The sequence below is a fragment of the Neolamprologus multifasciatus genome, chromosome 7 (genome assembly GCF_963576455.1).
Source record: "Neolamprologus multifasciatus chromosome 7, fNeoMul1.2, whole genome shotgun sequence".
In the NCBI taxonomy this organism is placed as follows: domain Eukaryota; kingdom Metazoa; phylum Chordata; class Actinopteri; order Cichliformes; family Cichlidae; genus Neolamprologus; species Neolamprologus multifasciatus.
The window spans coordinates 25,093,156-25,109,595 of NC_140445.1; the positions used below are offsets into that span (position 1 = coordinate 25,093,156).

The 16,440-nt window shown below is 40.9% G+C and overlaps 1 protein-coding gene across 2 annotated transcripts; it reads left to right on the plus strand.

Moving 5' to 3' along the window:
- The first annotated feature begins 756 nt into the window (after positions 1 to 756).
- Positions 757 to 16,413, plus strand: osbp2a (oxysterol binding protein 2a). Of its 2 annotated transcripts, none has more exons than XM_085166988.1 (14): positions 757 to 1,240; positions 2,089 to 2,294; positions 7,934 to 8,184; positions 8,325 to 8,493; positions 9,177 to 9,345; positions 9,437 to 9,503; positions 9,586 to 9,723; positions 9,823 to 10,068; positions 10,202 to 10,322; positions 10,456 to 10,559; positions 11,138 to 11,233; positions 12,732 to 12,916; positions 13,027 to 13,244; positions 13,580 to 16,413. In XM_085166988.1, exons 1-14 carry the CDS (start codon positions 1,080 to 1,082, stop codon positions 13,717 to 13,719), a joined length of 2,271 nt encoding a protein of 756 aa, XP_085023114.1. In that variant the 5' UTR covers positions 757 to 1,079; the 3' UTR covers positions 13,720 to 16,413. The 2 variants fall into 2 exon arrangements, with proteins under 2 accessions (XP_085023114.1, XP_085023115.1); XM_085166989.1 differs by having other exon boundaries at positions 759 to 1,240; positions 9,225 to 9,345.
- Positions 16,414 to 16,440: the final 27 nt, after the last annotated feature.

Consider the following 16,440-nt stretch of genomic DNA (forward strand, 5'->3'; position numbering starts at 1 on the left):
AGGGTCTGTTATTCTGTAAGAGTTGCGGGAGCAAGAGCACCCACCTATTGTTATAAGATCCAGAACTTTAATCAAAAACAGGCAGTGGTTACATACAGGGAATCAGACACCATCAACAAACAATCCAAACAAGCAACATGCAAATTCTATGAAACATCCAGAAGCACAGAAGGAATATAAAGAACACTGGACTACAAAAAGCAGACGATGATCTGCCTGCGAATAAAGGAAGTTTATGATTATATTCAATACAGGTGGCATGAATGTAGACAGGACAAATCACAAAGAAGGGAACATAAGACAGAAAGTAAAAGTGACAACAGAAGAGAAGAAGAAAGCAAAAACTTGACATACTCAATATAAAATAAGAGGACTGCATATAAGCTTGGATATCTGTTACAGCAGTCCCACCGCATTTAATAAACTCTGGAAACGCCCCTGACAGGCACGTAAAGAAGCAATGGTGTCCTCTTTCGGCGTCACGCTCGCAGTGCACCTGAGGAGCCATAAAGGAAGTAATCTTTTAACTCTGAATTATAAAACTTCTGCCTCCGGAGTGTGTTTCAGCTCACAACCCCGACGACAATTTCTAAATTAAGACTTCTGTAAACCGCGCGGATTAAATGCGATTTGGTGGTTTTGCAATGATTTTCTGCAGCTATGTAGAAATATGCCATATGCCACACGCGCACGCGCGCACACACAAACCCGCATCCATATGCTACAACCCTGCGAAAAGGACGTCATCACCCCCCCCTCACATCCTCTGCCTCTGCCCCTGCACGCAGTCAAAGTGCAACCTCTGAGTAGTTTCGTGCAATAATATGCTCTGTTGTTCCACCCTGGCTCCTGAAACAGCCGACATTTTCAAAGTGTGTCCGGGTGGAGGGGCACACTGCCTCATCACCACACAGCTGCAAGCAGGCAGTAGCTTAAGCGAAGGGTACAGTGTTGCAGTGCAATAATCTGGCTCACTCGCAGCTAGCTTATCGGTACAGCTGTTGACTGGCAGCAAGTCCACTGAAACTGCACCGACTCTCCTCCGTCCATCCCGCCGGAGCACCGGCCGAGAGGGGCAAATGAACGAGCTGGTGAAGAGTTTACCCTCCCCGACTCTGCCCGGGCTGCACCTCCCGTCCGTGGATACCCACAAAGGCTGGCTCTTTAAATGGACCAACTACCTGAAGGGCTACCAGAGGCGGTGGTTCGTGCTCAGTAACGGCCTGCTGTCCTACTACAGGTGACGGTGATTTACTCAGTTAATAATATCAGAAATAATAATGGAAGCTGTTAGCAGCATGTCAGAAATTATTTTTATTTAAAAGGAAATTAAACTTTTTTGCATACCTTATCTGGAGGAAGAGGTTTAGTAACAGCAGCCTAAATAAATAAATAAATGAAAATCACATGAGTCATAACTACAATGAGATGACCCGTGAACGATGTTAAAAACTATATAAGTTTAAACATGGTGTCTAATAGCACTTATTACGTCTATCTATCTATAAATAGATAGATGCTGTCTCTAAGAATAACTTTATTGATCCCAACAGGAAATTCATGTTTCTTGAAATATCATATCATAGAAGTCTTCTATAGTATTATATTCTATAATAGAGTGCTAGATATATTAATTATTACATTATTATATATAATAAGGTAATAAATATCTATCTAGTGAACAGCAATCTAGTCTTTCTAGAGGGACTGGCCCTAGCATAATACAACTAATAATATATAACATAGTATTCATATAATTTTATATGTAGTCTCTATGTAGATAGATAGGCAGACAGATAGATAGAGAGATAGAGAGACAGACAGACAGAAATTTAGCCTTGTAAGTCATGCAAGGCAAAGCTCTCATTGTTAACCTACAGTACATATTGTCCTGTTGTCTCCATTGTCCAGGAGTTGTCTCCTGAGGGAAACTTAAACTTGTTTGGTATGACACTTATTGCGACTCTTTTAAAACTGAAATAAGTCAAAAATGGAGCTGCTCCATTTTGTAAATGGGGCACATCAGCATGGAGCTGAGCAGAGAGGCTGGTGTATTCTGCTGTTACACGCTGCTGTTATTCCCCTCAGGACTCAGGCAGAGATGGCACACACTTGTCGGGGAACAATTCCCCTGGCGACGGCGCACATCGAGGTGGGCGACACCTGCCACTTGATGTTAACCAGCGGAGGCCGGAGTTACCACCTGAAGGCCACCTCTGAGGGAGAGTGCCAGAAATGGGTGTCAGCACTGCAACAGGCCAAAGCCAACGCCACTCTCCTCATGCATCACTCAGGTGAGACAAGCATTTTATACTCTTTGTGATTCGTGTTTTTGGACAGTAATTTTTAGTGTAGTGTTAGGGTTACTGTTCTATCATGGTACCTTTATTTTATGTTTTTTTTTTTGTTTTTGTTTTGGGGTTTGGGTTTTTTGGGGGGAATTTAAACAAAAACACCCACTGAGTGTCCCAGAATTTGCACTTTAAAGGAACAGGATGGTTCAGCTGAGAAGCTCTGAAGCAGTCAAACTAATTTTAGCTGTAACCTGAATGCAGGCTGACACAACCAAGACCCATTTTCCTAAATGCATATTATATTTCTACACATTCACATGCTGACTTTATAGTTATGTAAACAGAAGGACACAAGGTGGCAGTATTATTCAGTATGTCCTTATGAGAACTGTCCGTTGGGGGCAGGGGGTGTGATTAAAGGTAAAAAGAAGAAGCTGTATTTAATCTTGTCATATTAAATTACACCTCACCTTCAGCTATGATCATTCTAATACTCCCTTTTTTTTTTACCTTCAGACAAATAGAGCATCTTTCTGTCTTACACAACTGCAGAATCACACATGCAGCTACCGCCACCTACCCTCCCCACCATGCTGTCTCCTTTCTCCCTCCCTGTCTCCTTCACTATGACGACAGTGAGTGCTGAATGAAATGACCTTCCTGTAGACTCCTCCTCCCCTTTCTGAAAGCAGGAGGGGTAAGAGAAAAAAAAAAGAGAGAGCAGGAGGGTGTGAGCATTTTCATTGAAAATATTTTTCCACTATACACTCTGTGGACAATAGGAAGACACGAGGGCAGCCTTTTTCAGTGAGTGTGTCACCTTGTAAGTAGCCTGCTCATTATATTACCAGTGGCAGGATTAGAAGTGAGACAGTCGCCGTGCATTTGCTTGCATGCTTTTTTTGCATCCATGTATGCATTAGTAATCATAGCTTTATGTTTATGGAGTTCAGTAAGTTGGGCAGTCCCTTTAATTTACTGCACATGCACAGCAGAGCCGTCGTCAACCGTCTCTGTGGATGTTGCCTAGTTCGATTTGAGGTCTGCAACACCCAAAAATGTTGTGTAAAATGTTCGAACTCGGAAGGACTGATGTGTGAGATGTACATGAAATACTGGTTCAAATATAGAGCTTAGCCCATTTACATTGTTTTATGCATTTTAAGACTCCCAGAAATGGTCTTAAAGTGCTGCTGCTCCATGTTTTTGGGTAATTATTTTCATCATAGATGTATCTTCCATATATTATGTGTCGTTCACACAGCTGTGGCTGATGTGCTTGTGTGCATGTGTAAGAAGAGACAGTGCCTTGTGTTTTTTGGTGTGATGTGATTATAGATTATCATCGAGTGAGCTTTTTTCATCTGGGCTCATTAGCGGGACAAATTAATTGGCTAAAAGTCGATTAGAACAGCATCTGTCTGTCTTATAATAGCTATTACTAAAATCTTTAGGCTCCTCTGAAATATGTATAAATAGGTGTGTTGTGAAAAAATAATGTTTCCAGCTGGTGTTGAAGACAAGATGAAAGCGTGAGGATGAATCTAAATAGCCTGTCCTGGAGCCGGCTTTCAGCACACACAGTCAGACTTTAAATGGTTTTTCCATGCTGAGGAAGCTTACAGTGCATCCCCTGATTTTTAACTCTCTCCTCCCACACTGTGTCCATATTGATGCTCCCGCTATCACCTGTGGGTGTTTTCTTTTTTTTTTTTTTAATGATTCAACAATGAGTCACCAATTGAACTCTCCAAAGTCCTGTGTGGAAAATAACCAGTCAGTGCACAGACTAGACCAGTATCCCTCTGCCCTACATGTATACTGTTATTCGATGTCCGAGCACTTCCATATAAAAACATCGGATGGCAGATGGCCTCAGATCGCAGATTCATAGCGTCTTAACACCTTGAGCTCCACCAGTAGAGTGCGATTATTCTCTCTCTATATATATGTGGGTCATGAAACCATTACAGATGCCTGAAGGATTTTTCACCCTCTCATTTTTAATCTTCTCTTCCAGAGACGTTCTTAATCCACTTTGCCCTGATTGTTTTCATTTCTTTGCCCCTTTAGATTGAAGTAGTTTATGTCCCGTACATAGGCAAAGTTTTCTTTCAAGCACAGCAGGACCTAGAAAAGTTTCATTGCATAGGATGGAAGCAGTTACATGAACTTAAAGCTGGGTTGTTTGTTTTGGCATTCATTGCTCGCTATAGATATGGGTCTGTTTTTATACTGCATAAGAAGCTTTAATAGAGCACAGAATTGTGAGCAGGTGCATCATTCAATCTTCAAAGTGCTTATGCAAAGAAAATGAATATAAATGGTATATATATATATACAGTGGGGCAAAAAAGTATTTAGTCAGCCACCGATTGTGCAAGTTCCCCCACTTAAAATGATGACAGAGGTCAGTAATTTGCACCAGAGGTACACTTCAACTGTGAGAGACAGAATGTGAAAAAAAAATCCATGAATTCACATGGTAGGATTTGTAAAGAATTTATTCGTAAATCAGGGTGGAAAATAAGTATTTGGTCACCTCAAACAAGGAAAATCCCTGGCTCTCACAGACCTGTAACGTCTTCTGTAAGAAGCTTTTCTGTGAGCTTCTTACAGGTGCCATTCATACAGGTATGTATGAATGGCACCTGTTTGACCTCATCATCTGTATAAAAGACACCTGTCCACAGCCTCAACCAGTCAGACTCCAAACTCCGCCATGGCCAAGACCAAAGAGCTTTCGAAGGACACCAGGAAAAGAATTGTAGACCTGCACCAGACTGGGAAGAGTGAATCTACAATAGGCAAGCAGCTTGGTGTGAAAAAATCAACTGTGGGAGCAATCATCAGAAAATGGAAGACATACAAGACCACTGATAATCTCCCTCGATCTGGGGCTCCACGCAAGATCTCATCCCGTGGGGTCAAAATGATCATGAGAACGGTGAGCAAAGATCCCAGAACCACACGGGGGGACCTGGTGAATGACCTGCAGAGAGCTGGGACCAAAGTAACAAAGGTCACCATCAGTAACACACTACAACGGCAGGGAATCAAATCCCGCAGTGCCAGACGTGTTCCGCTGCTGAAGCCAGTGCATGTCCAGGCCCGTCTGAAGTTTGCCAGAGAGCACATGGATGATACAGCAGAGGATTGGGAGAATGTCATGTGGTCAGATGAAACCAAAGTAGAACTTTTTGGTATAAACTCAACTCGTCGTGTTTGGAGGAAGAAGAATACTGAGTTGCATCCCAAGAACACCATACCTACTGTGAAGCATGGGGGTGGAAACATCATGCTATGGGGCTGTTTTTCTGCCAAGGGGACAGGACGACTGATCCGTGTTAAGGACAGAATGAATGGAGCCAAGTATCGTGAGATTTTGAGCCAAAACCTCCTTCCATCAGTGAGAACTTTGAAGATGAAACGAGGCTGGGTCTTCCAACATGACAATGATCCAAAACACACCGCCTGGGCAACAAAGGAGTGGCTCCGTAAGAAGCATTTGAAAGTCCTGGAGTGGCCTAGCCAGTCTCCAGACCTCAACCCCATAGAAAATCTGTGGCGGGAGTTGAAAGTCCGTGTTGCTCGGCGACAGCCCCAAAACATCACTGCTCTTGAGAAGATCTGCATGGAGGAATGGGCCAAAATACCAGCTACTGTGTGTGCAAACCTGGTAAAGACCTATAGTAAACGTTTGACCTCTGTTATTGCCAACAAAGGTTATGTTAAAAAGTATTGAGTTGTATTTTTGTTATTGACCAAATACTTATTTTCCACCCTGATTTACGAATAAATTCTTTACAAATCCTACCATGTGAATTCATGGATTTTTTTTTTCACATTCTGTCTCTCACAGTTGAAGTGTACCTCTGGTGCAAATTACTGACCTCTGTCATCATTTTAAGTGGGGGAACTTGCACAATCAGTGGCTGACTAAATACTTTTTTGCCCCACTGTACGTATGTATATATATATATATATATATATATATATATATATATATATTAGGGGTGCAACGATACACAAAATTCACGGTTCGGTTCGGTTCGATACTTTGGTGTCACGGTTCGATTATGTTCATGCTTTTTTTAATTTGTCATTTATTAAAATTATAAATATATATTTTAACTCAAACGTACAGTTTTTAAATTTAATGTTGCTGAAACAACAAAGGGATAAAATAATAAATCTATCTGATCAAGAAATCATTACGGAGAAATGGCTCTTTCCAAAATAAAAGCTATACTATACGCTTCTTCTGGGCTATATTCTCAGCAGCATATTAAACATATCAGGTCCCCATAAGGAGAATCATGTGCTAACGGCTGTCTAAATGACTCGGGTAAAGTTTGTATGCGTGCTTGTTGTTTTTGCCTGCTTCCACTTGTCTTTGTACTAGGATGATGTCGGCGTAAATGTGCAGTCATATTCGTTGTGTTCCCACTAGTGCTGTCAGCGTTAATCTGAAATGACGTTAACGCCACAACACGGCAAATCTCCGTTAACGAGCTACCGCGGATCGCCCGTGCGTGGGGCTGGAAGGCATCAACACGTTAATGAGCTAACTGCGCTAACGCACTAGTTCCCACCAATGTAATTGAGCATTGCGTGGCACAACCAACATACTGTTTTACTTTTGTCCATGACGCGCTTACCTTCAGGGTCATACTTCACAAGAAAACCAAAATAGTTCCAAAGGCCAGATCTGAATGAGGGTGGGGGAGGTTCAATTAGCCATATTGCAACGAGCTTAGCTTCTGTCTCGCTAGCTTGCGCTGCGCTCAGTAGATGTGCACTCGACAGTGCAGTCTAGGCAGAGTAGTCGAACGCAGATCCACTGAGTGCTCAACACAGACAGCATCGTCAGAAGAAAAGTTGATAAAATAAATTAAAAATTTTGTATTGTTCGATACATATGCATACCGAACCGAAAGCACTGTATCGAACGGTTCATCATCGATACGAGTATCGTTGCACCCCAATATATATGTATATATATGTGTGTGTGAGTGTACATATATAAGCAAAGTGAGGTACAAAAAACTGTTACGCCTAACTTTCCATAAGTGAAAATGGGACTGTAAATGAGATACTTTCAGGTAAAAGGATTGTCATAAATCTCTCCATGATGCTTTGTAATAAGCCCAGTCTCTTTACACTCCTCCATTAAAGCTTCAGACTGATGGTTTGGCTCACTCCAGCAAACGGGTACAGAGAGAGATAGTGAGGGGGAGACAGAGGAGAAAAGGGTAGTGCGTCATCTTTTTTTTTCTCCTTCTTCCTCTAAAAATAGCCTTGCCTCCTGATTGCACAGACCTACGTTTCCAGGGCAACAGTGTTCATTCACAGCTTTCCAGTGTTGTAGAGAGGAAGATTTGTGGTGGATCAGGGTGTGAAGTGTTAATATCTTCCTCTAGCCAGTCCCCATTAATGCTCTCTCAGCTTGTCTCAATCTAAATTTTAAATGCATTTCTCAATCTGCCATTACATCCCAGTGTGCTGTTTACTACACCATCACAAACACCCACTCTGTTTACATGTAATAACCTCTAATGATGCTGTTTTAGTAAATGAATAAAATTCTGTCCTGGCTCTATTTTTTTTTTTTTTTTTTTGTGCATGTGTGTTTGAAGATGACTCGGGGGATGAAGTCCCAGTACCCCAGGAGGATCGTACTCTAACCCAAGGGGTGCTTAAGACTCTGGCCAGCAAGCTAGATGACCTGAGCACCTGTAATGAGCTGATAGGAAAGCATGGTGCTGCCCTCCAGCGCTCCCTCAGTGAACTCGAGGACCTGCGTGGATCCACTGACAGCACAGACAAAGTGAAAGCCGTTAATGAGCGAGCCACCCTCTTTCGCATCACCTCCAATGCTATGATCAATGTGAGCCATTCAGTTCTCCCCCAGTATGTAGCCACTCTAATGGGAGGCTAGCAGAAATGCTTTTTTTTTTTTAACAAAGGGGGAATAGAGCTTGAGGGTGCCGCCCGCATTCTTTGATGTGTTTTGTGTTCACACCTCAGGCTTGTCGTGACTTTGTGGACGTGGCAGAATCTCACAGTCGGAGGTGGCAAAAGGCCCTGCAGCATGAGAGAGAACAGCGTCACCATCTGGAGGAGACCATCGAACAGTTAGCCAAACAGCACAACAGCTTAGAGAGAGCCTGGAGGGAGAATCCCACCTCATATACAGGTGAGACTCTGTCTGTCTCCCAGACATCCTGTGTCACCGAAGAGCAAATGGGCCTCTTCAACGGGTGGTGCACAGACAGGTTACTTGAGTTAGACTTTAACCTTTTTTAAGCATATTTATCTACAATCTGCATAAGAAACTACAGTAACCAAATAAACTATTATTTTAGTGATTTTTGGTTTTTCTGATGTAGTTTGTTATGTTTTACTGTTGTTGTGATCAGTGTTAATCTTTGGGAGCACATTTTTTCTGTTTGATATAAATTATGCTAACAGGTTAATGGTTACAACTTGAGATTTGCGCACAAAAGTAACAAAGCGGCCAATGTTGATGTTGAAGTGTAGCTTCAGTGTTTGTTAATTGTCCCTGGGCTTGTGCGTATGTGTCTCTGAGCTTGGAAGGCCTTATTTTGCAGTGCACAGAGTGTGAGCACAGAACACCTACAATCATTAACTGCTGTAAATAACATTTATAAAGGTAAATAAGACATTTATATGTTAGTTATGTGAAATGCCTCATGTCAATTAAAAGCAACCCGCAAAGCAAACATTACGAAGCATACTAATAGTTAAACAACTTCTTCATACCGCTTTGAGGCAAGTATTAATGAAAGTTTTATTACCTGAAGCAAACATGCAAGTCTTTTTAGTCTCCATTATTTGCTACTTCCTGTGTGGATGTAGAGGATGTTCAGGACTCTCAGCTGACCTGTCCTGTGCTTGCTGCCGTAGGCGTGGAGCGATCCCAGGAGGGAGATGCGAGCGACGAGAATGACGAGGCAGAGTTCTTCGATGCCATGGAGGACTCACCCGCGTTCATAACTGTGACTGCTACTGGTAACATAGAGCACAAGTGAGAGGCATCATCTCTACACAGTTACTGTATGTCTAACCCGCTGAGCTATTTTTGTGAATGTTTTTAATGTTTGTTTTTTTTCACTTAGGCGCTCAGGAAGTAATCAGAGTATGATGAGTGGAGGCGTGCCCAATGACTGGACTCACAATGAGAATGTATGTCACAAGAATACGGATATTAATGAAAAACACTTTACTGAGTAGCCCTATTCATCTTAGCTTGTCCTTTTCTCTACAGGACACCTCAGGCGCAAACCACATGCAGCTACGAAGAACAAGGCGCAGCCGTATTCCTGACAAACCAAATTACTCCCTTAACCTGTGGAGCATCATGAAAAATTGCATTGGGAAAGATCTATCTAAGATACCCATGCCTGTAAATAGTGGACAAATCTGCATTCCCCACTAATGAGCTCTAGTCAAAGCTTAATGTGGCGGGAACTTAATTAGATGTGTATGAAATGTGCAATTGCAGGTAAACTTCAACGAGCCGCTGTCGATGCTCCAGCGTCTAACTGAGGATCTGGAGTACAGTGAGCTTCTGGACCGGGCCGCTCGCTGCGACTCGTCCCTGGAGCAGATGTGCCTGGTGGCTGCCTTTTCTGTCTCTTCCTACTCCACCACAGTCCATCGCACAGCCAAGCCTTTCAACCCTCTGCTGGGGGAGACTTATGAGCTGGATCGGCTGGATGAGTATGGTTATCGCTCCATCTGTGAGCAGGCAAGGAAACACTTAATTACTGCATTTATGCGTCTTTAATCATATTTTATAAACAATGGAGAGGAGAGCAAACATCCAACATATTGTGCTTATATTGGCTCTACTGACACCAGCTGATACAATTCACTTTCAGGTTAGTCATCACCCACCAGCTGCTGCCCACCATGTGACATCACAGCGAGGATGGACCCTGTGGCAGCATATCACTATTGACAGCAAATTTCGTGGGAAATATATTTCTGTGGTGCCGTTAGGTAAGAAGCAGTCAGAGTGTTCACGATGACAGTCACTCTATATGAGCACAAATGCTACTACATCTGAGATCTGATTTATAAACACACTGAAATATCTGCATGATGATTTGTATGCATTTCTTTTTTACCATAGGAAACATTCACCTGCAGTTCCACTCGAGTGGAAACCACTATGTGTGGAGCAAAGTGACTTCCACAGTGCACAATATTATTGTAGGGAAGCTCTGGATTGATCAGGTGTGTTCCTCTTGGACAGTAGTTCGAAAAGCTTTCTGAAGGTCCTTTACATTGTTTCTTTATGTATTAGCTTCTTTCTCATTCATTTGTGGACTAGTCTTTGTAGCTTATCATGTTCAGAGGAATATTTTTTATGTTTGTTTGTTTATTCCGTTAAAATGGACCTAAGAATTACTCCAGGATAAAAAAAACAACCTGAATGAAGGGATTTAAATTGCATCTCTATGTACTCTATTTCTTTTTGCTAAATCTCTTTAGTCAAATCTATTAAAAAAAAATATATATATATATATATATAGATAACACAGTTTGACAGGCAGAAAATAATAATTTTGGACCAACAGTGACAATATTAGCTGAAACTTGGCATATTGTTAAAAAAAATCTGGGGAAACTGAACAAGTGGTAAGCCTAAACAGGATCCACAGCAACTGATTTGAAAGTAATTTCCTTAAGAAATAAGGAAAACATCCAGCAAACAAAAGCAAAATTTCTTTTTTTCCCCATGCATAAAGGAAAGTAATTTTAGTCACTGTACACTTTTAAGTCACATCTGTTTTTTTTTTTCTTGTTGGCAGTCTGGGGACATTGACATTGTAAACACCACAACAAAGGACACCTGTCGTCTTAAATTCTCCCCCTACAGCTACTTTTCCAGGGAGGTCCCACGCAAAGTAAGTCTCTGATGAACTAATAGACAACTACAACATTAACACAGTCTTACATTTGCCGATTGTCTCCTGCTACACAAGCCCTTTAGAGAGAATCTGTAATGCTGTTTTAACAGATACAACTTTCTCCTAATATTGACTAATATTGAATATTGAAAAAAATGGATAACCTACTTAAAACAAGGATTACCAACCTTACAGCTGAAGAAATAAGAAAAAAGAGGGCACAAAGTGTCAAACTAACAGAACAAGAACCTCTCTTTGAAGACTATGATGTGTTGAAGCACATGGGTGGCAAAAAATGTGTGATAAATTAAATACATTTAAAGCACATTTTAAGCACATTGAACCAAACAACAGCTAAAAAAAGATGAAAGAAATATCAAAAGTAAAAGATTGCAATATTTCTATTAATATTCTCAGCAAGAGCCAACAGCCAGAGAGCTGGAAAGAGATTAAAGTAAAATATAGTCTTACAGTCCTTTTCTTCTAACCCAAGAGGTTACACAGAGACAAAACACATGGCTGAAAACTCCATCTAGCAGCATATCTCCCTTTGGAACGCCAAATTGCCTTTCACGGTTCTTTTTCCATGAGTTATTTTTCTATTTCTGCCAGCCTTAAAACCAGTAACACACAGCGAAAATGCCCCTTAATGGAGAAAAGCAGCAGTGTTCAGCAGCAACAGCTCTACTAATTTCCAGTGCTGATTTGTGTCTTCACTTTATGTTGTGGAAATTACATCTCAGTAGACTGAGCTGTCAGGTTTAACCAGAGCTGATGCATCAGAGGGAAACGACTGCTTGCACAAAGAGAGAAACCAGCTTCATCCTTGTTATGACAACTTCTTTCTATTCCTAAAAAATTCCTGAATCACTCCCGAAAGGAAATACCTTCAACCGTCACTCTAGGCTGTCTGCCCTTCGGCAAGGGCATTGATATCCCCAGACACCCCGAACCATCACAAATATGAAAAACACAGTCATACACAAAACAGATGATTAAACATATTTAATGTAAACACTTAAGTGAATAAGGTTATATAACCTGCTTATTAGTATTCTCTCACACTGCATAATAGAACACAGAACAAGTAACTAACACAAATAGGAAAACAGGATCATTAAAAGAAGAAGAAATAAGAGAGGATCAGCTGCGTCAGACTTGGGCAGACCCCATCTGAAAAGCTGGCTATCCACCTGTTTTTCACATGATTTCGTAGGTCATCTAAGGTACTGGCAGGATGTTGCATGGGTAAAATAAATTCTTATCACAGGCAATGATATTAATTAGGTATATTTTATAAATCCCAGTAATGCTGTTTCTGTGGTTAGATGTCACATGTCATTAGCTAGTGCACATGCAGTTTCATAGTCGGACATTTTCAAACAGCAAAAACTGAAACTAAAATGGATTTAAAAAAAAGAAAGTAAATAAAAAACCTAAAGACCCTGATGAGGGCTGATCTCTTCTTGTGTGCTATGTTCTTTGTTATTTTTAGGTGACAGGAGTGGTAGAGGACCGAGAGGGCACAGCTCATTACATCCTGTCCGGAACCTGGGATGACAAAATGGAAAGTGCCAAGATAGTGGATAGCAGCCAAGGATGCGGAGGCTCCGAAGGGAAACAAAAGACGGTTTATCAGACTCTTCCGCCCAAACTACTGTGGAAGAAATATCCCCTTCCGTATGTAACACATTTTGTGCTCCATCTTAATGATTGAGTGTGTCGGTGTGCTATTTCTCCTTCTCGGTCTGCATCTTTTGTCACACTGAGTTCTCTAATCCGTCCTCCAGAGAAAATGGAGAGAACATGCACTTTTTCTCCTCTCTGGCGCTGACCTTAAATGAGCCAGAAGAGGGCGTCGCACCCACTGACAGTCGCTTGCGGCCAGACCAGCGGCTGATGGAGGCTGGTCTGTGGGATGAAGCCAACAGTCAGAAGCAACGTCTAGAGGAACGACAGAGACTGGAGAGGAAAAGAAGGGCGCAAGCTAACCAGGCCCTGGAGGAGGGTGAGTGCAAGGAAATGAACAAGAACAGTGATGACAAAGACTTTTCTGGCTTTTGCATCATTTGTGCCAACCTTCAGCACAGATCGAGCAGCTGTTCAGAGCTTTATTTTGCAGTGAGCTCATAGCAATAACAGATTTTTCCTTATTTAGAAACAAAGAGCACAGGTGAAAGCTCTGTTGTTATAAAATGAGTGACTATTGATCTTTAGCTTTGGTCAACAGCTGACAAAACCTGACAAAAACTTGCAGTAATTGGCAAATTTTACAATATTTAGAGTCTATGAAGAAAGAACTTTGCAATATCCTGAAAATGAGCACATATGTTCTGTCTTTAGGGCAAGATATTGAGGGTTACCAGCCACTGTGGTTTGAGAAGAGGACAGACGAGACAGGCGATAACATTTTTATCTACAAAGGCGGCTACTGGGAGGCCAAAGAAAGACAAGACTGGAGCCAGTGTCCTCAGATCTTTTAGGACAACATGCCTCTTGCACCACAGCATCAGCCAGGCTGAGCGTTTCCTCGTGGTTTAAGGATACTCTGAAGGATGGAGAGTTGTGTGTATGAGTTTGGATGTACATGTGTGAGTGAGTGAGACAGCTAATCTCTCCAGGGATTTTCAAGCACAAAAACATCTGGTTCCTAATTTACTTGCTCTTGCTCTGTTATATCTGCATTTAAAAAATGAATGGCCTCAGTATAAGAGAGTTAAGAGCTGCAAATAATATGTACACTAAAGGGTGTTCTGCGAAACACACGTGATCAGGTGTGTGTGTGGGGATAATTCTAGGCTGAAGACCGATGTCGTATTTTCTTCAAAACTGGCACAACTTGCTGAGATCTCCCAGTGATGCTGGGTTTTAAAAGAAATTTAGCAGGACAAAGCCTTCTTCTGTGCTAGAAGACTTCAAGACCAATCCCTATGATTTCTTGGTGTTCTTTATTAATCTGTTTCTCAAAACTGCACAAACTGCAGTTTGAAAGGATTAACAGTTATTGTCTGACTGGCCTCTAAAGAACAGTCACTCCACCAAATCTTTTTACAGATAAATGCTTTGTCTCCCATAATCTTGAAATTACAGTATGTCCACCTCCATCACTGTTACATTTAAGTCAGTAGCAGAGAGCAGCACACACCCACCGAAAGCACTTGAATAATGTCTTCACTGACCCTGGAGGAGCCTGAGTGTGAGAAAATGACTAAAACAACATATTTGTGTAATCTCAGCTTGGACTCTATATAAAACTCTATATTCAAAAAAGTGTGCTTAAGCTGAAGATGCTGAAAGGTTTTTGCCTCATATCAGACAAAACTGCCAGCTCATTAGATTGCATGATATTATTTTCATTTCCACCAGGGGCTTCCCTAATCAATTGCTAACACTTGTAAACAGCTTGAAAGGAGTGTTAGTCCCACTCACGGCGATAATCGCTCGTTCTTCCACAGCAGTCATCTGGACAGGTTTAACCTTTTCTTCCAGAGAAACTGCTGTTTCACATCAAAATGCCTAATGAGTCAACTGCAATGGACTGATTTTAAGGTCTGGATCCAGCAGCAAACGTTTAATAGGTAGGGGAAAATTGAGTTGCAGTGTAGGATCCAGGATTTTTGGAGGTCCGCCATTACCAAGGACTAAAATTTAGGATGTTGCTGCTACGGCTGCATCTGTTTAACTTAAAAAAATAAAATAAAAAATTAAGTGGGGGGGGGGGGGGGGGTTAGCCAATCCCATATGGAAAAGAAATAGTAAAAACACGCATAAGATGTGGCCTATTTCATATAGTAAATCATATAAGGCGCTTATATGATTTACTCATGAAAGTGGCCACTTTCTCATTACTTTCATATATTGTTTTAGTAAGTATCCAAAACATACAAGTTTCATTTATATAATTTTTCAAGGGATCTTATATGTGTTTTCACTCTTGTATGCTTTTCATACAAGTTTCACACAAGACAAATACAAATTTTATAAGATTAATATATATCTTTTCCATATGGGATGTCATACTTCCTCTGAGTATGCTGGCTTTCAGTCCAAACACATGCTTGTCAGGTTAAATGGCTGCAGGTGAATGTGAGTGTGATTGGTTATCTGTTTCCATGTGTTAGCCCTGCAACAGACTGGCGACCAGCCCAGGGTGTCCACCAGTTCTTATCCCGCCAGAGCTGGGATAAGCTCCAGTTTATTTCTCAGCAGGTCTCAACAATAACACAACTGACACTGACAGAGAGGGTTTTTTATAAAGTCCCAGACTTTGTAAAAGTGAAGTAGTACATGAAGCACCTGGAGTACCCCTTCAAATATCTTGAAACAAAACCGTAAGAGTTGTAAGTATAAATATGTTAATCTTGGGATTTTCCTCAGCAAGGGATATTATTGCTGCTGGTGGCAATTTTAGCCTTAATTATGTAACAGAATAGCAATTCCCCAGTAACCCCCACATTGAAACAAAAAAGATTTTGTACAGATTAAAATGGTTCTGCGGGTATACCTCCAGGTAAATTCAACTGAGTAATTGTTTTTAAAATTGAATTTGCCCATTATCAGGGTTTACCATTGTGGCAAGTACCAATGAACCTGTTCCTTTGCTTAAAATGGTTGCAAATGACTCTATTAGTTATTTGTATGTTAAAAATTGTTCTTCATTTGCATTATGTTAGCAATAAGAAATCCTGCACGGTCACTTGTGATTAAAAAAAAAACATTCCCCAATCAGGGAGTTGTTTTATTCAGCCCAAATATTAAGTTGTATTAACATTATTTCATCATATCACTCAAAAACATTACACTTGCTCACGTTTTTGTGTGGAGGCAAGCACTTGTGTAAATTGGTAGTAAATACACTCTATAACCTGTTTATTTATAGTTTACTGTGTATTACAGTGGGGCATGATGCACAAATATGGCTGCCTGTTTGGTTTTAGCCTGTAAATAGCTAGAATATACTAGAAATAAAATCGTAGTATCATTTGAAGAAGATATACAGTGCTTTAACATCCATGTTGTCATATATTAATCTCTATTATGTATACATAACAAGTCATGATTGTATGCCAGCTAAGGAGATGTTGGGTAAATTAAATAATGAATCTTAAGTTTATAAGCGTACATAAATGATGCAATTAAATGTTGATCAAATAAAGCACAATGTCATGTTTACTTGACAGGACATGCTCTATCATTTAAAGTCC